At 33.5% G+C, this 22,507-nt stretch overlaps 2 protein-coding genes and 1 long non-coding RNA gene across 7 annotated transcripts in view; 2 read left to right on the forward strand and 1 right to left on the reverse strand.

Annotated features, from left to right (window-relative positions):
• LOC115217477 (rho family-interacting cell polarization regulator 2) overlaps nt 1–20,551 on the forward strand; it is a 205,528-nt gene extending 184,977 nt beyond the window's left edge. For all 4 annotated transcript variants that reach the window (XM_036507754.1, XM_036507755.1, XM_036507752.1 and 1 more), the window contains 9 exons: nt 19–235; nt 4,765–4,894; nt 6,861–7,019; nt 7,930–8,073; nt 11,156–11,305; nt 12,435–12,481; nt 13,741–13,824; nt 16,434–16,527; nt 17,569–20,551. In XM_036507754.1, coding sequence (XP_036363647.1) covers nt 19–235; nt 4,765–4,894; nt 6,861–7,019; nt 7,930–8,073; nt 11,156–11,305; nt 12,435–12,481; nt 13,741–13,824; nt 16,434–16,527; nt 17,569–17,645 — 1,102 coding nt within the window. In that variant the 3' untranslated portion in view covers nt 17,646–20,551. The remainder of the gene's footprint in view (nt 1–18; nt 236–4,764; nt 4,895–6,860; nt 7,020–7,929; nt 8,074–11,155; nt 11,306–12,434; nt 12,482–13,740; nt 13,825–16,433; nt 16,528–17,568) is intronic.
• Nucleotides 191–21,057, reverse strand: LOC118765496. Of its 2 annotated transcripts, none has more exons than XR_005001360.1 (3): nt 20,936–21,057; nt 8,456–8,475; nt 191–201 (listed from the first exon to the last, which is right to left on the reverse strand). It is a non-coding gene; the product is annotated as an uncharacterized LOC118765496 (long non-coding RNA). The 2 variants fall into 2 exon arrangements; XR_005001359.1 differs by lacking the exons at nt 191–201; nt 8,456–8,475 and adding exons at nt 11,289–11,302; nt 12,399–12,416 and having other exon boundaries at nt 20,936–21,051.
• Nucleotides 20,823–22,507, forward strand: part of LOC118765495 — a 64,710-nt gene continuing 63,025 nt past the window's right edge. Inside the window, exon 1 of the mRNA XM_036507739.1 lies at nt 20,823–20,942. The gene's annotated coding sequence lies outside the window, so the exon portion shown is untranslated. The remainder of the gene's footprint in view (nt 20,943–22,507) is intronic.

The following is a 22,507-nucleotide window of genomic DNA, read 5'->3' on the forward strand; positions in this document are numbered from 1 at the left end:
GTTTATTTATCTTTTTAGTGAGAGCAGAAGATCAAGCTTAGATCACATTCTAACCAGTCCAGAATCTACTGCCAAAACAACAGATTCTGGAATCGAATCTTTAGCTAAGAGATTATGTGAAGACACCCAACTGAGTTCTAGCACAAATTCCAGTCCACTTCCTCCAAGTTCAGGCAATGAACATGTGGACCAAGCTCTTATCTTCCATCTTAATTACTGTAACAAATTAATTGAGGTCAGTTCACATCAGCTTGTTTTTTTCTCCTTCATAACCTAATGTGGGTGGTTACATAAAATTTACTCGTTCACATAAACTGTTTGAGCAAATCTTGTATAACATGTCTTTTTTACCTTCATCAGTAACTTGTGATCTTAGTTATTACATATTTTGTTTATACTTTGATGTGGTAATGAGTAGCTCAGAAGTTGAGCTACTCAGCATATATTCCTTTGTGTTGTGTGTAATGGTGTATATAATCAGAAATATTTAATCTCTGAAGGAAAATTTCAAAATAATTCCATCAACCTATTTATGAAATACAAAATAATTTATATTTGATTAATCTGTTGTTGTTGGGGTGGTGTTTAGACTGTGCTTGTCTCTCTTTGTGCATTTATCTGTGTTTATGCACATGTATGTATGCACTAAAACTTAAGTGTACTCAAAAATTTCATCAATTTTATTTTAAGTAGACTTCAAGTTTGTAGGTCAAATGAAACCTTAGACAATTAGTTCAATATTTTTAATTTGTTATTTCCTGTTTTATATTCAATGACTCACTTTTCAACAAAGAATTTATACACATACATCCACTTCCATTTCACACTCTCTCTCCCTCCCTCTCTCTCTCTTTCTCTCCTTCTTATTGGAAAATATCAAAACTCTAGATAAATAATTTTTTATGTCAGCATACATCAATTAATCCAGCAATGTTAAGCTTGTAAAATTTGTTTTCTGACATAGGCAAAGTGCTTCCGATTTAGTTGGTAAAGGAAGGAGAGTTAAATATTGTGACTTTCATGTGTTTCTCTAGAGTATTTGCAAGTAGAATTGTTGCAGTTAAGAATTTAAGTCAAATTATTTAGTTGGTTCACCAGGGCTTTGTAATTGACTCTATCATTAAAATTACAGATTTTTGGAAATCTAAATAAATATAGATTTATGTTCTTTTCGCTTTTTGAATTTGTATTTCATTGAACGATAATGCATAAATTTTACTTGTGAACTATTTTTGTAACAATATTTGCAATGTAATTAATTGCTGAATTGTGTGTTAATCTAAGTTGATAATTAGTCTTAATGGTCTCTGTGTTATTTAGTATTTGTCTGTTTACCAATGTTGCACCTGGTAGTTATCATACCATTCTGTGATGTTATGGTAACCACAGTTATTGGGTCAAGGTATTTCATGTAAGTTAATCAATGGTTGTTCTTTTGTATTTCTCACATCTGCTTTAATGACCAGTGAACATAGCTCCATTGTTCCTGTCATCATTCTGACTAAAGTTGGTGAATATATTCTAGCCTATTTACTATTTATATAAACCATTGTTGTTGAAGATAATGATATGAATAATAACTTCTTATATTAATATGACCAACAATTTTAAGGAGATAGTTAATATAATTGATTTTATTAATCAACTCTGGCACAAGGCCTGCATTTGTTTATTTTGCCCACTGAAGAAAAGAACAAGATTGACTTTGTGGGAATTGAACTCATGATAAAAATGAACATAACATCTGCCCTTTTAATGACTTTTTGATTATAATAATATTAATAATAATAATAATAATAATTGTACATTTCAAAAATGTTACCCGTTATCATCCAACTTATTTTATAATCTTCTGTAATTAGATAGAAATCTGCTTACAGAGAATGTTCCTGTTTTCAGTTAATATATCAGTATAGAAAGTATATTTCCTTTGGATGTGTCTAGATTTTTCTGTGGAATTGTGCCTAAGAATCTAGTGTTAATGAATAGATGAAATAAAATAATGCATTTAAAACTTCTTATGAACATTTTCAAAGAAAAGTTTTTGAGCAGAGAAAAAAAAAATCTAGTTTTCATCTGCATGTGTATCCATAGAGTTGACGTGTATTTGTTTCTCCCTTCAGTCTAATTAATGTATTGAGGGTTGGCAAACATACTGGGATGACAGTTCTATTAATTCCCTTATATGAGAAAGGTTGTTGAAAAAGTATAGTAGCCAAGGTAAGGGCAAGTTGGAAAAATTTCACGGAGCTGACATCTTTGTTAGCAACAATAGTATTTTCTGTCAGAATAAAGGGTATGATACTAGTGTTAGAACTGTGATAGTGCATGGTAGCATGACATGGACCTTGAATTTAGAAGACTTTTGAAAACTAGAAAGAAAGAAGGCAAGTGTGCTCTGATGGCTGTGTAATACTAATATGCATGAATGCTAGAGTACAAATGAGCTGAGAGAAAAACTAGGGATCAGGTGTAACAATATATGACAGAAGAGGCTACACTGATTATAGGCATGTGATGTATCTGGAGGATGATTGCTGCATAAAGAAGTGTTAAAGTGCTTCAAGTTAGTGGAAATTGCAGAAGGGGACCAAGTAAGACTTGGGATGAAGTTTTGAAGGCTGCCCTGGAGATGCTGCGTCTCATGGAGGAAATGATTGAAAACCATGAGTGATTTGTGGTGTTGCAGAAGACTTGACCATTCATGACAAAGTGTACCCTGGTGCAAGGGGAGTGTTTAGAGACTGAGATATTTTGTACCTTGCCAAGCCTATATGTTCCTTTCACCTTGTATCCTTTACCCCCTATCTCACATCTACCTATTACCTGCCTCCCTCTTTTTACCTATTTGCTTCTCACTCTCCTTTATTGTTGTTGTTTGTTCCTTCTTGAGCCATGCCTGGCTCATAAGAGCCAGTTTCCCAGTTTCATTGGAGTATAGGTTCCCACCTGGATGGGACGCCAGTCCGTCACAGGTGAGCTGCAGGAGGAAAGAGTGAGAGAAAGTTGTGGTGAAGGAGTCATTATCTTCTGCTGGAGCTGCTTGGAGCTTAGGTGTTTCACTCATAAACATGCACATCACCCGGTCTTAGATTCAAACCTGTGATCTCTTGACCACGAGTCCGCTGCTCTAACCACTAAACCATATGCCTCCACTTCTCTTTTATTATATATATATATATATATAAATGATACTGTATTGGATCACCCTCATTGCCATACCCATTACACTAACACCTCCCTGTTGTGTTACCTGCCAGCACTCTTTCTTTCTGATGAGTCACCTCCATTGTTATCCATCACCTATTCTTGCTTTTATCTCATCACCCACCCTTACATTTGTTCACCACAACTCTTACCTGTCTTTCTCCTCTTGATTCTACCCCCAAATATCCCTTACTCTTGCTTCTTCCACCTTCCCACTCATTCTGGTCCTTCTAATGTCATTACTCTCTCTTTCTCTCTCTCTCCCCCTCCCACCTATTCCCCTCCTCAGTCACCTGATTAAATGTACACACCCTAGTTTATTCAGTATCCTGTACACTTACAGTCCTATTCCCCTTCTCAACCCTAATGCTGCACTCCCTCAGGTGAATGGGAAGCAATACTACTTCTCTCACAAAGAATACTTGTAAAGTGGTTTGCAAACAATTAGAGAAAGTTTAGGATTGTGAGCCCCTTTGAGTCCTGTTCTTGAGGAATATTCAACCATTCTGGTGTTGGTGCCATAAGAAAATGAATTCAGTACACTTTGTAAAAGAGTTGATGAGAGGAAGGTCATCCAGCTGTAGAAACCAATCCAAATTATCTGTTTGAGCATCCTCCCAATAAGAAATGGCTCAGTCCACAATGACTCATCCAACCCATGCCAGCTTGCAAAGTGAATGTAAAATGATGAGATTTAGAATTAAAGTTTCTGTCTTTTCTTCATATTTTTTGTTAGTTTCAATAAATTCTTTTCTCTCTTATAAATTATTCAATATGTTATTAAAAGAAATGATTGTAAATAGTTAATTAGGTTAAGATTTTTGAAAATATATATTCTTAAGTTTGATGAAATAAAATATTTTACTACAATGTAATATGTATTTACAAGGTATGTAAAATATAATTGGATCAATTTTTTCATTATGTGTCTTCATCAAAATTGTAATCCTTTCAGAAACAGAAGTGGCAATTCAAAGACAAGGTCCTTTTTTAATTATAAATATAATTTAATCAGTGAACACATGTTTGTCTAGAAATTAATTCACAGTGCTGTTGCACATGTATTTTGTTATTAAGTACAGTGATTGTCTTTGCTACTTCTTCCTCAAATCAGTATTGTCCATATGAGTGCAGTACTTAAAGCTTAATAGCAAATAAGGAGATGCAATTAATTTTTGGATTTGATTGATTGTCCAGTTTAAATGTGTTGTAGAGAGAGAGGGAAAGATATGCTGTTGAAATAAACTCATTTAGAATATTTTACATAAACCAATTTATTGTATTTAATCAGAAAAATAATTTAGAGAAAAATTAAGATGTTTAAGTTCTTGAAGGTTAATTCAAAATTAATATTTTTTTTATATAGTTTAGCCTCTTTTTAACCTTCTTCCTTTTTCTTAATATCCTCTTTTACTCACATTTTTGTTCTCACTCTCTCTTTTTACTCCCTCTCATTTTCTTCTCTATTAATCTATTTCTTTACAAAATCTGTAATTTTTGATTTGTTCAATTTGTTACATGACTCTTTTTAAAAACCATTTTTCTTGTTTTTTGCAGAATTTGGGTAGTTTTGGGCCTTTGAAATGCAAGGAAATATATGCATTAGATAAACTTCAAAAGCAATCTCAAATTCTTGAAAATTTAATACATCTTGCTAAAGCTGGGAGTGAAATTGACTTACATTCTGGTAAATAATCTTAAGTAACATAAATATCAATTGATATAAATTGAAATGATTTAATGTGACAAATTTGAAATATATAATGATCAAGAAAAAAAAAAAGGAACAAAACTGTGTGAAATGATACAAGAGTGTAGAGTTTTGATCATTCATCCTGTTGATTGTGGTTAGAAAACATGTGAGAAAAGTATTGTTGATGATATGATAGAGATAAGGTTATTATTGACTTAAAAGTATAATTATGTTCGTTAACTGGGTCACAATTCACATATTCTTCCAAGTTACTTGAAAACACTTGACTAATTGTAGTGTGATGTTTTTCTCATCAGGTTGTGTGCATGTGATCTTATATGCTTGGTTGGTTGCTTAAGGTGTTTTGATTCTGTAAACATTGATTTCGAGAAATGTCAATGAAACAAATGTTTGAAAAAGTGATATAATAATAATTCTTTCTAATTTTGGCACAAGTCCAGCAAATTTTAGGGGAGGGAGCACATTGATTACATTGACTCCAGTTCTTGACTAGTACTTTATTTTATTGACCTCGAAAGGATGAAGATAAAGTCAACCTCAGTGGAATTTCTACTCCTCATTGTCCCTGCTCACACTTTCAGTTATATCTAAACATCTCTTAAATTACATGTGCCCTAGCTCACTGGGTGTGACCTGGCAAGTGATTGTAACAAACACGCAGATTAAAAGAAAAATAATAGATAATATTAAAGAACAAAGTAACCTTGAGATTTTCACACACACACACACCCAATAAGATGAACAAGAATGGAGAAAATCACCTCTGTAATTGATGATTACACCATACATCACCAATTATCATTTCTATTGTACCAGCATATTTATATGTAGAAAAAAAGGTTCAAAATAAGATGAACAATAATATAACTTCTGCTGTTGTTATTACTACCATCTATTACAGCAACTACTACTATTAAATAGTTGCAGGCATGGACCTGTGGTTAAGAATTTCACTTTGCAACCATGCTGATCCCAGTTAATTCTATTTGAATTTATTGGTATCTGATTGTTTGATGTAATTAACCAAGTTTGCTGAAATGGAATGATGACACCTGGCTGGAGAGGTGATGATGTGGAAATGGACTTGAGGTCGAATACTGGTTAGTTGAAACAGTAGGTGAGGTGGGGAGAAATGCACTGTAAAGCTATTGAGAGAAAGGCCCTGAAAGTGTGCATTCTCTCCTGATGACCCTTGAAACTTTCTGGCATCTGCTATGCAGTATTTTCAACTGTCTGCACTTGCACTAGCAAGCTGTTTCCAGATCTTTGAGTGCTTTTTAGATATCTGCCTGAATGTATTAATCCCTTTTACTTCTTATTTCATATATATATATATAGTTAATCCAAACATGAACAAAGAGAAAACACAGCAACACGAGGACGTGGAACAAGTATAGTGTTATTGGACGCTCAAGGCTTTAGCATTGTTTCTGTCAACCAAGACATCAGTCAAACTAAGCCTATTATAGAAAACATTTGCCCAAGATGGCTTGTAGTGTGATCAAACCTAATCAGCATGGTTGCAAAGTGAAATTCTGAATTACAGGCCCTTACCTGCACCTATTTGATAGTAGTAGCTGTTGTAATAGGTGGTAGTAGTAACAACATGCCCCTCTTATTTGCTCTGATATACTGGATATACAAGTAACAGTAATTTCCTGGACATACATTGTATTATAATTTTTCACCTGATTTTCTTCCACATTTTTACGGTGTGATCTGGTGTCACAATGTCTCACTACGTACCTTTATTGTGTGTCATCTGGTGCACACTCACTGAAACAAGAATAACAAGGGGTCACTTTTACGTTTTACCACTTCCATTCATTTTTCTCTGTTTTTTTTTTGGTATTCTAATTTCATTATTGTAATGATATTGTTTTGTATGTCTTGAGTATTTGAAATTTATTAAATTCTTTTCCTCTATGTCTTCTGCCAGTTTTAGGTGAACATCTTAATGATAAGCAGTTGAAGGAGTTTTGGGTACAGTGCGTTGATAGAAATGTTCTGGTGGTCCCTGCTGAGAAGCTCATTACTATGATGGAGCAGAAATTAGTGAATCGCTTCCAAGAACCCTGTGATGTCAAGCCTACCCGAGGTAACTTGTCTGTCTGTCTCTTTTACCTCTCTCTCAGATGTTATTGGTTGCCTTTTACCTTTTCTTTCTTTCTTCTTTCTTAATCTATTTCAATATAAGATCAAGTGACATTTCCAAGATTTTAAATTTGGTAGTTTCTAGTAGGGTTAATTTTATAATTAGCTAATTTGACAAAATAAAAAGAATATCAATGCAGAACAGTAAAACTAGTACATATTAGTACTAAGTGAATCCAATTTTGAAGACCAAACAGACTGACTGGGGACAATGAGATTTATCTAAATGAAATATCTACTGCGTTAATTTTGGATATTGGATATATTGCTTGGAAACCAGTAAGGCTTAGCAACAGGAAGAGCATTTAATTGCTGTCATACATATGACATAAACAAGCTAAATTGTAAAATTTTGTTCCTTCAATAAACAGTGTTCAAGATGATAAAAACATCTAAATGGTAAAACTTCCACATACTACAACCACTAATTTTATTCCTCATCTTATTTTATTGCTTAACATTACTATTATACAATAATAATCTCTTATTTACGGAAGATTGGTCATTTTTCTGTTTGTGATGGTGATTAGTTGTTGATATTTATAGGAAACTAAACTAATCATTGTCAATATAACAACCTGTACATAATGCAGATATATCACAGAAAGCTCTATTAACTGTAGTATTCATCTTGAGATAATATCTATATCTCTTATACATGTACAATATTAACACAATAACACTGTATGTCTATAAGAGATTGTCTCAGGACAAATACTGCAGTTAATTTGGGTTTCTGAGGTGTATTTGCATTAAGTATGATACATAGCTTGCTATTTTAAACTAATATTGTTTCTGTTACACATAAATTTTTAATATAACTAAATGTGTATTTTTTTTCTTTAAATTTTCAGTATTTTGTCATTTGGTTAGTCGTATTCTTGACATCTCAGATGCTGAGCTGAAAATGACCCAGAACCTCTATATCACACTTTTCCAATTTTCACTGTTCTTTAGAAATGAAGGATTTACTCTTGTTGACAAAATTATTGAAGAAAGTAAGTAAGATTTCTGATCACTGCATTTTCATGATTGATTTCATTCTTCTATTATAGAAGTGAACTGGCTTTGCTAAATATTGTATTTATCTACAAACTTGTTGGTTAAGAGTTTGAATCCACAGCAAGCTTGCCTGTTTTCTTTGGCAAAACACTTACCTTTATGTACCTCATTTCATTTAACTATCCAGTGGTACATGCCTGACTTTTTCAGTAAAGGTCAATAGGATTGTTTATCCATAATAGATTACAAAAGGTCAAACAACTATTTCTTATTACTCTCTTTGTGCAATACCTTTTATCTTTTACTTGTTTTATTTGGACTATGGTCATGCTGGGGCACCACCTTGAAGGGTTTATTTAGACAAATCAACCCCAGTACCAATCTTTTTAAGTTTGGTACTTACTTTCTCCCCCCCCCCTTTCTTTTTCCCAAACTGCTCAGTTATAAAGATGTAAAGAAACCAACTCTGGTTATCAAATAACAGGGAGACAAACACAAAGATACACACACACACACACAAAATGGGCTTCCACACAGTTTCCTTCAACCAAATCCACTCATAAAATATTGGTTGACCTGGGGCTATATATAGTAGAAGACACTTGCCCGAGTGCTACATAGTGGGATTGAACCCAAAACCACATGGTTGCAAAGAGTTTATTAATTCAAAGTTAAATGGAAAAAAGAAAAATTGTAATTGATTTTCTGTCCAGTAAGACTGAAGTAATAGTTTTGTAAACAGTTTTAAAGAGACTGTACAAAATCTTGGTTATACTTGAAACAGAAAATATTTTGGTAGCACTCGCCTGAAATAAAGATGATATTTAAGAAGTTAAATTGTAAAATGAGAACAATGGTTTGTAGTAAAATTATGGAATAGACTAAATAGTTGGAAGTTATTTTGTAATTTCCTTAAATTTCCTTTTCTTTGTTTCAGTGGCCAACCTTAGCCACTTCTTTGAAGAATTTTAATCAAATGAATCAACCTCATCAATTTTTCTTTTTTGTTTTTGTTTTTCTAAAGCCTGGTACTTTTTCTGTTGGTCTCTTTTACTGAACTGCTAAGTTATAGGTATTTAAGCACATTAGCACCAGTTGCCAAGCAGTGGTGAAGACACAAACACACATAATACATTCATATATATACGTGTGTGTTTGTGCATACGCATATGTGAAGGGCTTATTTCAATTATTGTCTACCAAATCCACTCACAAGGCTTTGGTTGACCTGAGGCTATAGCAGAAGACATGTGCTTAAGGTTCCATGAAGTGGCACTGAACCCAGAACTATGTGATTGGGAAGCAAACTTCTTACCACTGAGCCACACCTAGGAATAATGACTTCTTCACTTAAGTTACAAGAAGTCTGCTATGTTTCCAGTGTTTAAATATTTCCTAGGTTAATTGCTTGTTATTTCTGATCTTAATATTGACAACATACTATTTAACTAATTTTAAGGTATTACATTTAACTAATGTTAAGGCAGTGAGCCTACAGAATCATTAGCATGTCAGATAAAATGTTTAGTACTTTTTCTTCTTGTTCTTTTGATGTTCTGAGTTCAAATCCTGCTAAGGTAAACTTTGCCTTTCATCCCATCAGGGTCGATAAAGTATCAGTCAAATACTTAGGTCGATATAATGGACTTGTCCCCTTCCCTCAAAATTGAACCCTGCAATGAACTGGTGCCTCATTCTGGGGGAATGTTATGATCTTGGTCACTTATATCATGGAAACTGGGTAACCAGCCTTATGAGGCCTAGGGCTTGAGGGGTAAAATGGTATTAGAAGTATCTGAGAAAGTTACCATAATCATTAATATTAATTCTCATAACCAGTACTTTTCTTTGATCTGACAAGCTATATATACTGTAGCTGACTAAAAGTATATTCTATATTTCTAAATAGACAACAGTGAAAACTAAAAGACTCATTGGTAAGCTTAGATGAAAGAATAATATTACCTTTTAGAATGTCTACAAATATTTAAGTAAAAGGCAAAAAAGCACATGCAAATTGCTGAACTTTCAGATACCAAAATAGAATTAGAATATCAGCATTTTCTGGAAGTGAAGATCGAACATTATCAATCTGTCATAAACTGTTAGTGCTATTTGAACAATTTGTATCATTATTTGATTGTATACAGAGTCACAATTGAATTTATACCAATCGATATTTTTGACAACAGCAAAAATCATAAGTAAAACCAAAAGTCTTTATTAAAAAGGTGTAAAAACAAAACAAAAAAGGGGTTAGCTGCAATTATTGTTCCTAAATAGATGTGATTTGCTATTGAAAGAAACCTTTTCCTGTTAAGTAATAACTCTTGAGCTTTTATATTTCTTTGGTATTCCTAAAAGCATTTTATCCCATTGCTCACAATCTCCAAAATTTGGTTGTCATTACACTTGGCATCTCTAAGCAGAGCACTTCCAGAAAAAAAAAAGCAGTGAGTTGAAGTGGGAAAGTTTTTATTTATATATGTATTTATTCAAAAGTATGCTCATTTGTAATATTGAAGGGAAGGGAATATGTTATAGCCCCTCATAAATAGTAATATTCCTACCACCAATCTGTACTCAGTTTGATGCTTACCAAAAATACAAAGGACTTTATCATTATTGATGCATATATATACCATATTTGATAGCATATAAGATGCACATTTTATCTAAAGAAAAATGTTTCAAAAAATAATCCCAGGCCCTTTATGTTAAGTTGGGCCTCCCATAAGTTAATTTTGTCCTTGGTATTCAATATTTTTCTCTAGGCTAATTTTAATCCAGAAAGTCTCTTCTACTTAGCTTAACTCCATAATAATTATGATATTTACTTAAGCATTATTATTATTACTTGCACTGTAAAAGGAATTATCATAGCAATGAACTGGCAATATTAACTAGTACTAGCTTTAATGCACTAAAAACTTGTTCTCTTGAAATTCATTGCTGAAATTGGGGTGCATCAAATATGCTTGTGTGTCTCTTATGCTATCAAATACAGTAGTTATTAATGAAAAAAAAAGATTACTTTTGAAACTAATTTTAAAGTTCAATCATCCACTTTATTTTCAGTTTCTATCAGTGATAAACTGTGTTCAGGTAATGCTGAAATTGCCATTAATTGTATAGAAAGACTTCATGGTAGCGTTGCACCTGCCTTCTGTCTGAAAGTCCTTGGAACTCTGCTCATCTGTGATAACCAAGATATCAGGCAAGCTACTGGTAAGTAATGTTGGATTAAATTCTAACTACGAGTGTTTGAAATGAAGAATTATCTTGTTAATTTTATCCCTCCAAATTTTCACTTATGAGTGTATATGCTGATAACATAATGCAACATACTATATTATGTGATATAATATAGATATAAACACAAAGAAACTCAGTGACATCTAGATTGAGGTACTGGACTACTTGTGTCATTGTGCTCTACCCTTCAGCAAAGCACCTAAATCTGTTTGCTTGACTGACCAAGCAGAAGGAAAAAAAGTTTCACTCTATGGTTGAGTTGTTAGCTGTGAAAAGAAAAAGCTTTTTCAAGTAACAGCACCAAAAATTAACCAAGCCATGCAAGTATGGAAAAAGAGATGTAATTCAAAAATGCTCTAATTTTTCTTACTTAATTTAGAGAAGTATACGCCTTGTATCATTTCTGACTTATAACTGTTTTTTCTTAACTCTTGTGAAAAAAACAGTTTTTTAAAAATATATGTGAATATGTATTTGTTATGTGTCCATTATGTGTCGTGCTGTAGAGTTCTGCTCTCTAATTTGTCAGGTTTTCACTTCTATTGCTAATGTAATAGACATTTTTTTCCTGCTATTTAAAAACTTGCTGAATGTATCCCATTTCCACTTTGTTCTTATCCTTTACTATTTACCTCTCTACTTCTGACCATCTTTACTGTATTGGTCTCTTCTAATCCCACTTCTAAATTTATGTAAATTAGAGTTTCTGAGGAATACCACTTACTTCCCTTTATACTTTCCTGTCATACCCTAACATGCAACTGTTGAAACAACACACATTCTGTCATGGGAAGAGAGGCAGTACCCTTGCTCTTTGAACCCTACTCCTCAAATTGATGTGGCTAATGTCCAATTTAAACAACAGCGGAGAATAAAATATCAATAGAGAAAGAATGTGCAAGGGAAATCCAGTCTGAATATTTGCTGAGTGAATACCACTGGGTACTGAAGGATCAGTTAGCCATGTTAAACCAACCTTACTCATCTCACAAATTTCTGATCTCTTATTTTGATGCACGCTAATAAAATTTTCAGATTTCATCAGTTTTTTTTATTTTGACATTACTTATTACTTCATTTTATTCTCTTTCCATTCTTTCAGCATCCTACTTACGTAATCTCCAGCAAAGCCGCCTTTCTCGTGATAAGGTTTGTATTCCAGACTTGTATGTTAGATGTTTTTCTTCTTATTTTTCATTTACTTATATTTTTTTTTCCCCTTGAAGTTTATTAGCAGTATTTGAAAATCTGTTCATTTCATCTGTCTTTATGATCTGAGATCAAATGCCTCTGGGGTTGACTTTACTGTTCATCCTTTCAGGGGTTGATAAAATAAGTACCAGTTGAATACTGGGGTTGATATAATCAACTTATTCCCACCTGCAAATTGCTGGCTCTGTACCAAAATTTGAAACCAATTATACTTCCACGTTTGCATCTCTGTGAATAATTACATTTTGTGAATATTTGACTTATATCAATGGATCACAATTTTGTTGGTTTATGGCAGTGCAATGTTAATAGTAGGGGCAGAGGACTAGGGTAATGAAAGAGGTACTGGCTTAACACAAACTTTTAACACTATGTTGTGAACTTAAAGATAATACTGGTTGACGGTGAAATGGTTGGAGATTACATTGCTGTGTCTCTAGTTATTCCAAGTGCTCCAGTAACAATTAGACTATACTTTGTTGAGGAGATTCAGTACTACAAAAATAGGCTTGGCATTGCCACTCTACTGTTAAAAATCAAACTCACATTCCACTGCATTCCATAAGAAATTTTTCTCTGTCCTTTTTTCACCAGAATCACTCATTTACAAAACAGTTGTTTTTATTATTGCGTAATTTTACTTACAGCAAGTATGCTATCATTCTTTTCCCTGTCATTCTTTTAATTTATGATGCCATTCTGTGATCATTCATTAAATTCCATATACTTCTCTAATTATCTAAGTTTTTTCAGTTCAAAGGTTAGGCTAGGCTCTTTTAAGGAGGCCCAATAAGACTGAAACATGCCCAAAATTGTTACAACACTGCTAAAGATCAAACTCACATACTACTCCATTCCATATTTAACTCATTGTAATTGAAATCTGTCTTCATCTGCCCTTTTTTGACCAAAATTAATCAATTAGAAAATTATTGTTCTCTAACATTGTTAATGCAAGTATTTCCCAACAAGATACTTATGCGAACATCTAATCAGTGGTATTGTTGGTGGAGCAGCTAGGTGTGCCTATGTATATACTCTATATATGGATGTTTGTTGCCTATTTTTTGGCGAGTTCGGTGTTTATTTTAAAATAAGAACTCTTCACTATTGACATGTCATCCATTATCTAACCATTGAGCCATCATGCTTTTGATAATCTGAATCATTAAGTTCATATTCCTTTATCATTCCAGTCACTGGTGGTATATGTTGAAGCTTTAGAAGACCAAACTGCTGAAGTTCGGGCAGGAGCAGCTGTTGCATTATCTCTCTTACGGGTAAATAGACTTTAACTTCACTGTCATTTTTGTTAATATCTCATGCACACAGATATCACACTTTTTCTTTCATTGTTGTTGTTACTGTTGTTGCTACATAAGTAATGATTATAAATTTCATGTAAATATATTAAAGAATCTTTTTATAATATCTCTGTTATACTCCATCCATCTATCCATTTTCTTTGCCCACTATTTTTGAGAAGGGTCATAAGGGTAGTTTTTTCAAGCACTTGCTCTGTAGGATCCTTTCAGAAGCAACTGTCATTGTCCTTTTTGGTCGGATCCCCAAGTATTACCAACTGAGACTATGGATATTATCCAACCACCTGGTTACCTGACAGCTCAGTTTGAAGATGGCCTTGTGATTCTTTCCTGCAACATTTTAATCAGATGTCCATAGTACTAACAGAGCTGTGATCTATCAATGTGGAGAGGTAGTGGCTCAACCTAGAGAGACTCCCTGATCTCTAAGCTGTGCACCTTGTCATGTAACATTATTTCAGAGATCCTTCGGAGGAATCCCATTCGGCCACTTGCTGTCACAGTTGCACTCTTTTGATCACATCCCAGCATTTATGACCATAGATGAGGATGAGCCTTTACTGTGCCAGCACCTGCAATTCTAGCATCCAGTGTAGCCTCTTGCTTCCCATCAGTTGTGACTATGCCCCTGAAGTACTTAAACTTCTCCACTTGCTTCAAAGATGTTCTACTATCATGCAGAGTGCACTTGGGAAAACTTTCTTCAGATGGCTAATGTGTCAGTCTTTGCAACACTAATTTGCTTCCCTGCCTTGCAGAACTTGGCAGCAAACCCATTCAGTGCATGCAGAAGATCACTGTCTGGTGAACCAAGTAGCACCACATCATCTACAAATATCAGCTGACTGATCCTACACCCACTGATTATAATGCCACTTCTACATTGGCTGCATGTTGATCCAGTTCATGGAAATTATAAAAAAGTAGAGGTGATAATATGCACCCCTGCCAAAGTCGAACACCTACATTGAAAAATTTCGACTGAACACCATGTAGAAAGAGGAACCCTAGCCAAGTATGGAAGAGGACTTCTTGTTAGGAAGTTGATGGATGCTCTGCCAGAATATTTTATTGGTCAATCTAAAGTCAGAGCCCAACTTACCTGCAAAATCCTCCCAAAATTTAGCTTTGGGTGCTTTTACTGTTTCCATTGCAACTTTTCATGCCTCAGTGTATTATATATGCAGAAAGGGAAACTTATTTCTAAGCTGAGCTTTTTAAGCCACCTTATTTCCTCAAATGGCATCTATAACTTCCTGGTTAGACTAAGATGTTCTTTTACCACCTGGCACCACACTGAGCCACTTTTGTTCATAGTATTGCATAGCCAAAGAAGAAACTGTCAAACAGAACAATTTCCATTCCATTTTGACATCTTCAGTTTGTTCTGGAAGGTTTCTAAATTTGGATGCAATAGTATCTACATATTTGTTTCTTATTCCATCATCCCTTGGGGCTTCCCACTTTATCCTGTTAGTCACCCTGAACAGTTTTGCAGTTTTGTGAGTTCCCCTTGTAGATATTTTCAGGTTGCTGATAACTGGGTAGTGATCAGTTGATAGCTTAGCCTCTCTCTTTACATGAACAACCAGCTCAGAATCAAAGACATCTGAGCAATAACAAAATTTGTCAGTGACCTCTTATCCCTATATCAGTTATACTTATGGATATCACTGTGTTGGAAAGAGACGTTTATGATAGAGAGCTCGTTTCCAGCATAGAAGTCTAGTAAGACCCCTCCATTCCATTGAGTTCAGTAGTGCTGTTTTTCCCAATCACTCCTTTCCAAGTTCAATGATCAGTGCCAACATGTGCATTGAAATCTTCTTGTGAGACAAATGACTCCATTATACTGGTATTTGAAAATAAGCTTTTTTTCATACAGTTCTATATTTAAGAGATGAGGAAATATGTACATTATTTACATTTGATGGCTATTTGTCCTCATCTTGTTTATCGTTTAACATGTTTCGGCTGATATACCCTCCAGCCTTCATCAGGTGTCTTGGGGAAATTTCGAACCTGGGTTCTCATTCCTAAGGTATTTTACTATGTTGTTATTATTATTATTATTCAGGTCATTGCCTGGAATTGAACTCGGAATCTTGGGGTTAGTAACCCGTGCTACTAATCCCAAGATTCTGAGTTTGATTCCAGGCAGTGACCTGAATAATAATAATAATGATAACAATAACATCGAAAAATACCTTAGGAATGAGAACCCAGGTTTGAAATTTCCCCAAGATACCTGATGAAGGCTGGTGGGTATATCAGCCGAAACGTTGTGTTAACAACAAACAAGATGAGGGCAAATATCTGTCTAATGAAAATAGGTTTTTCATAAAATTTAAAAAAATAACTTATATTATGTCTGTATTTGTTCATTATTACCACATCACAATATTTGTCTCTTGAACTTTTAAAAAATTTTATTTCGCTTAAGTATAAAAAAGTGTACAGTGTCAATATTCATGTTCAATAAGTTCTATGTAAATTATCTGCAACTTCTTACTCATTGATTGGCATGTTTATTTGTCTTACTTTTATTGATATTTCATCAACAGGCAACTGAAAGTATTCAACAGCTTGTGTTCCTGTGTCAGACAGACTCCTCTTCATTAGTTAAAGTATATCTCAAAGATGCTCTCTTCTCTCTAGGTATGATTTGTGTTTTTCTTTTCATATAAAAATATCTAATTATCCCATATGTATATACATTATGTACCTGTGTGTGTATCATTGTAATTTAATGTCTGCTATCCATATAATAGGGTTATCTCAGAAGTAATGCAAATGTGGGTATAATTCTTTTATTAACTGGCATAGATCATTCAAATTCAGTTTGCCAGTAGATTAACTTATACCTGTACATGAAACATTTCTCATTGTAATCTCCATCATACATGGTGTATCTGCACCATTGTTGAACCCAGCACTTCAATTCACATTAAAAAAATTGAGGTTAATACTCTGATTTCATCATCATCATCGTTTAACGTCGGCTTTCCATGCTAGCATGGGTTGGACGATTTTGACTGAGGGCTGGCGAACTAGATGGCTGCACCAGGCTCCAATCTTGATCTGGCAGAGTTTCTACAGCTGGATGCCCTTCCTAACACCAACCACTCCAAGAGTGTAGTGGGTGCTTTTTATGTGCCACTGGCACGGAGACCGGTCAAGCGGTACTGGCAATGACCTCGCTCAAATCTTTTTACACATGCCACTGGCACAGGTGCCAGTAAGGCGATGCTGGTAACGATCACGTTTGAATGGTGCCCTTTTATGTGCCAGCGGCACCCTACTAGCACGGGCACAAGTGCCAGAGTTTTCTTTTAGTCATCTTATATCATTCAGTCTTATGATTGGCATCTGTATCTTTAACATTTACATGCATGCACTCAAACTCATATGACCACATAAGAGGTTAAGTGAAATAAAGATGTTCTTTCTGTGTGCATATATGCATCTATTATTAGTAAGAAATTTAATTAATGTATTGCTAAAATATTTCATAAACATTAATACTATACTTGAAAATAGTTTTCATTGTAATGTGTGAAAAGCAATGAAATTATGTATTAATTAATGTTAATGCATTTGATATACTATACCTATTATATCAAGTAACATTTTTGTATGAGTAATTGTTTTAATTGCTTATTTTAATTTGATTAATTTATATTTATTTATTTATTGCAGGGAAAGAAGGAATAAAAGCGTTTGAAGAAACCCAGCTGGGTTGTCACGGATTCCAAGGTGTTCATGTACAAAAGTAAGACTCATAGTACAACCAGTGTGGGAGTATATGATCTGGATATGTTACTGATAAACCATTCATAAATTGAAGCCTATTGGATAGAAACTCACAGATGAAGGAATCCAAGCAAATGGGCTACTCTTTACTTCTTCACCTAGTTATTAGGTGGTTCTCTCTGTTCAGCCATGACAGCAAATCTTTCAGCCAACTTTGGTCAAAATGATATTTTGACAGTCAGCAAAATATCTATCTACTTACCTTAAACCTACCTACCTACCTACTTACCTACCTACCTATCAGCCTGCTCACCAAATCATTTACCCACCCACATGTCTATTAAATTATCCCAGTAGCAGCTTGCAAACCATTTCCAACTACCCTGCCAGTAGCCTGGAGTTGGATGTGCAACCTTTGTACTATGTTTCTTATTGATACACCAACCGCCAGCATCCGTATGTCACCCACTGTTGGGTTTTTTTTTTCACTCAACAGCTTGCACTTGCCATTGCAGAACTACCAACAACAATACTCCTATCCTAATTTACCAGCGGCACCTCCTCCTTTACCCTCCAGTCAGAACAGGTTTCCTCAAAAATGTTATTTATTTTGTTCTATTCTATGAGGTACATCACTGCATTCATAATCAGACCTCATAATGTAGTACATTGTAACATTTTGTGATTTTAGTCAAACCTCTTCCTTCTGTGACAGCTGGACCTAAGTTCTGACGAGTTTTCTGTCATGTCAAAGCACACTTTATATACCATCCTGCACCTGACATAAGGTTTGAGGAAAATGAAACTTCATTGAAATTATCAGTTTAATTTTATTTAAAAAAGAAAAAAAACAATAAATCCATTACAACCAAGCAAACACCCAACCAAATAATCAAATATACAGACCAACTTACCTACCAACCAAATACGCAAGCAACCAAACTAATAATCACAACTTAACAAATCACAACCAATCAACCAGCAATGACAACCAATCACAGTAAATCAACTATATCTGTTACTGTTCCTGATTGTTCATAAATTATTAATGTTTGTACTCTGCTTCAGCATCGTTGTACTGTGTGATGTTATAAACCAGTACTTTGTAATGTTATGAATACTCTGTGTGGTGTTTTACATTTATTTAATGTGCTATGTTTCAATCTGTTACTGTGTTGACTTAATTTTTAGGTAAATAGAGTTCTTTATCTATTGATACTCTCTCAGTGTTCAGCTTCTATGTGATTCTTGCTCTGGTTAAATTTCCATCTTATGTAGATAGCAGACTTGTAAATTTTAAAAGGGTTGGGGTCCCCGTGATTCTATGCTCTTATCTCCCTTGTATTAATGTCCGCTAAGGGAGATCACCTGTACCCACAGATTATTGAGAAAATACCATTATATTTAGTATCAATAACTGCTGATTCCTTAACTTAATGGGTTCTATTCATACATACACACACACATACACAGTTCCAGCTACTTTGAATTGATTATAACCAAATAACATTGATATATTAAAAATACTGATTACTTTGCCACCGTCTGTTAATATTTTACAGCAATATATGATGATACTATTTGATATTTCTAATAAATAGCATTATATAAAAAATTGTTTCTCTCAGTTAAAACTAGTTCTTTATATCTCTCAATGGGGGAGGAAGACTAGTTACTATCAGCTGAAACTAGTTTCTTACATCTCCACCAAGTGATAAGTTGATGACCGCTACTGTTACTACAATTGAATTTGCATTCCGTCTTTGTATGTGATATAAAATTAACTGGAATTTTAATAGCAAATTATCTAAATCAATTCCATTTCAATGCAGCCTAACATGTGATGATTCAATTGATGTCTTGATTTCTTAAAACAAGACCTTATTATTTTAATAGGGGCTTCATGAAAATACTCAGTTGTGGAGAGAGAGAGAAAGAGAGCGAGAGAGAGAGTGAGAGAGAGAGGAATGTTATAGGTTCCTGTTGTTCTGTGCTCTTTCAAGACAGAAGGATCAAATCCTAGCACAGTTAGGCTAGTAACAAAGGTCTTTGTATTGCGGAGACCTTCTCACTGGTATGAGATATCTGTGTAGGTGAAGAAAATTGTCTGAAAACAGGGAGATATTTTAGTGCAGGCAAAGAAAACAGCTGAAGAAATGAAGAAGGACATGATGGTTTTGCTTTTTGTTTGTTTTGTTTTATTTCATATGCATGTTTTTTTTTTTGTTTTTTTTTTAACGTATTGAAACTGACAGTTGTGTTAAATTATGATTTCAGTTTTGTTTTAACTGCAGCAAAAAAAGATTATTTAAGATTATAGCTGCAAACTTTCCAAGGAATAATCTGTCTGCCAGGTCATTTCCAAATTATTTTTCTTTCTTTTCATTCTTTGTTAATTCATTCAAACTTAATGAAAGTTGTTCACATATGGTATAATTTAATGTAAAAGAATTAAATTAAAATCAGTGGACATTATTTTAAATAAACTTGAAGTTCTCACATACATTTCAAAATATTGCCCATAATAATTTGGCCAGTGCAACTTAGGTATTAATACCTAATTAACTACATTGGGATTACTATGAAGTGAGTAAAATTCATGTCTTGTCTGAGCCCATCATCTCTTCAGATTGAAATCTGTGTCATTATGAATGATGGAATCAATCCTGAATTAATGATAGAATTGTTAAATTTTTCAGATTTCTTTCTTTGCATTTTGTGTGTGTGTGTGTGTTGAATTTCCCTGCAGGAGTGCTCAAATCATTTGAAGTGAATATCTTATCTTTGATGATGATTCTAAGATTTCTACTTTAATGACCATTTTGCTTTCCATATTCACCAAAGTGACTGTTTATAAGGAAGCTCATGCTTATTGAAATTTTAACTGGTTCCTGATGTTGACTAAGGAAAGTTAATGAACTAGTTAAAACCCCCCCCCTAGCTAAACTGCATATTAAAGGGGAATTTAGATGCATATGTGAGTATGTCTAAAGCTATTTTAAACTCTGGTAAACAGTTCAGTCATGCAGAAAAGCTATCTTGTAGTCAATCTTTGATAGAAGTATGGAAATGATTAGTTTCTGCAAATAAATAGTCATGGGTGTATAAGAGAATATTTTGGGGAATAGTTATGCTTTGTATTAATTATGTAAAGTCAAATCAAGTCAATCTAGTTTATTCCTTGTTAAACAACCCCCACCCCCCACCCTCCAAAAAACAATGCTTGTCCCAATTGTCTCTCCATATCATTCCAATCTTCAAATTTTCATTTCCTGCTACATGGATTGCAACATGTATTAATGTGAAGAGCCACTCTTCCTCCTTATTTGTTTCTGCTGAAGCAGAATTTAATGAGTTTCTCCACTTGAATATTTCAACATGGAATTGATATTTCAGTATAAGACTTCAAAACCTAAACATAAAATGTTTTCTTTTCATTTTGTTTTTCCATGTCAGATATCTCAACAATTATAACCTCATTAACAACTCATCTCAGACATTTAAGCATAAAAATTATGGTAAATTGAACAATATACAGAATTGGTTTTAATATCAAAATTTAATGGGAATTAAATAATTCAATATTGAAATGATATGGACATTCAACTGTTCATGTTTCTGGGTATCAAATGATTTACTGGGATAAATGATGAAATCAATAAATATAGACCAACTAATACTCATTTTAAAATGGGATTACAAATAATTGAAAATTTGAACTTTTTTCAACTGGGTTTTTTTAGCTTTACCTATTATGGGTGGGAACTTATTAAAAACTGAGAAAAAATCTAGAAGCATTTATTTATTGTTATATTAGGCTTCTTTATGGGATAAATAAATAGCTATTTATAAATTTCTGTATTCCCTTTCACATTCAAAGATATTTTCTTGGCTAAGTTAGAAATTTTAATTTAATTTTTTGGTGCAAAAGCTATCCATTTTCCATGGTATTATATTGTTTACTTTTCTATAGATTCTCCATATGTACAACTTACCTTTGGTTAATTTGAATATTTCATTTTGAAGTACTTTCAACATATTCCACAGTGAATAGATGTTTAATAAATATAGGTAAAAGAACTACATAGCAAAAATAAACCCTCTCTTCCTCCAATGATTTGATGCCACTTCAATATTTTGTTTTATTTTTACAAATACAAGTGTGTCAAATGAACTCAGGGTTGTCTTTTCGTGTTTGCAAATCTATGTGTGTGTGTTTGTGTGTGTGTGTGTAACATCTCTTTCTCATTTTTAAATAAATAAATGTGTCTAAAATGTTTTCACACCTGGAGAACAAAGCTGCAGCAACTTGGTTACTAATTATACTAACAGGACCTCCAACAATAAAAAAAAAAACACTTAATGAAAAAACAATTGTAATGAAATAAATAGAAAAAAAATGGAAGACAAACCAAATCATCATTAATTAACCTATTGTTGTACCAAAGAATCTTGATGTTGCTTTTATAGACTATTTGATGAAAACCCTGTTTTTTTTTTGTTTGTTTTTGTCAGCACCTGCCTACTGTAAATTGTGAATGTCATTGAATTAAAAAAGAAATAAATATATTTCTCTAATAATGTCATAATAATACAATTTTTGTTACTCTTCTCATATAACCCACCTCATTCTGCTGTCGAAAAGCAGAAGCTACATATTGTATAATAAATATTAAAAATTATGAGCATTATTGAAATGTCTATGTATATTACAATATAAAGTTATATATTGAATTATATATTATATATTATAATATATAATTCTGAGTTACATAAAAACGTGTCTGTATATTCTTTTTGCTTTTCTGGCACTCAAGGAGTCAAATGAATATAATCTATTTATTTCCATGTTCATGAGTGATTAAACTGGAAATGGTGACAGCAG

Source organism: Octopus sinensis, linkage group LG11, assembly GCF_006345805.1.
Source record: "Octopus sinensis linkage group LG11, ASM634580v1, whole genome shotgun sequence".
In the NCBI taxonomy this organism is placed as follows: Eukaryota; Metazoa; Mollusca; class Cephalopoda; order Octopoda; family Octopodidae; genus Octopus; species Octopus sinensis.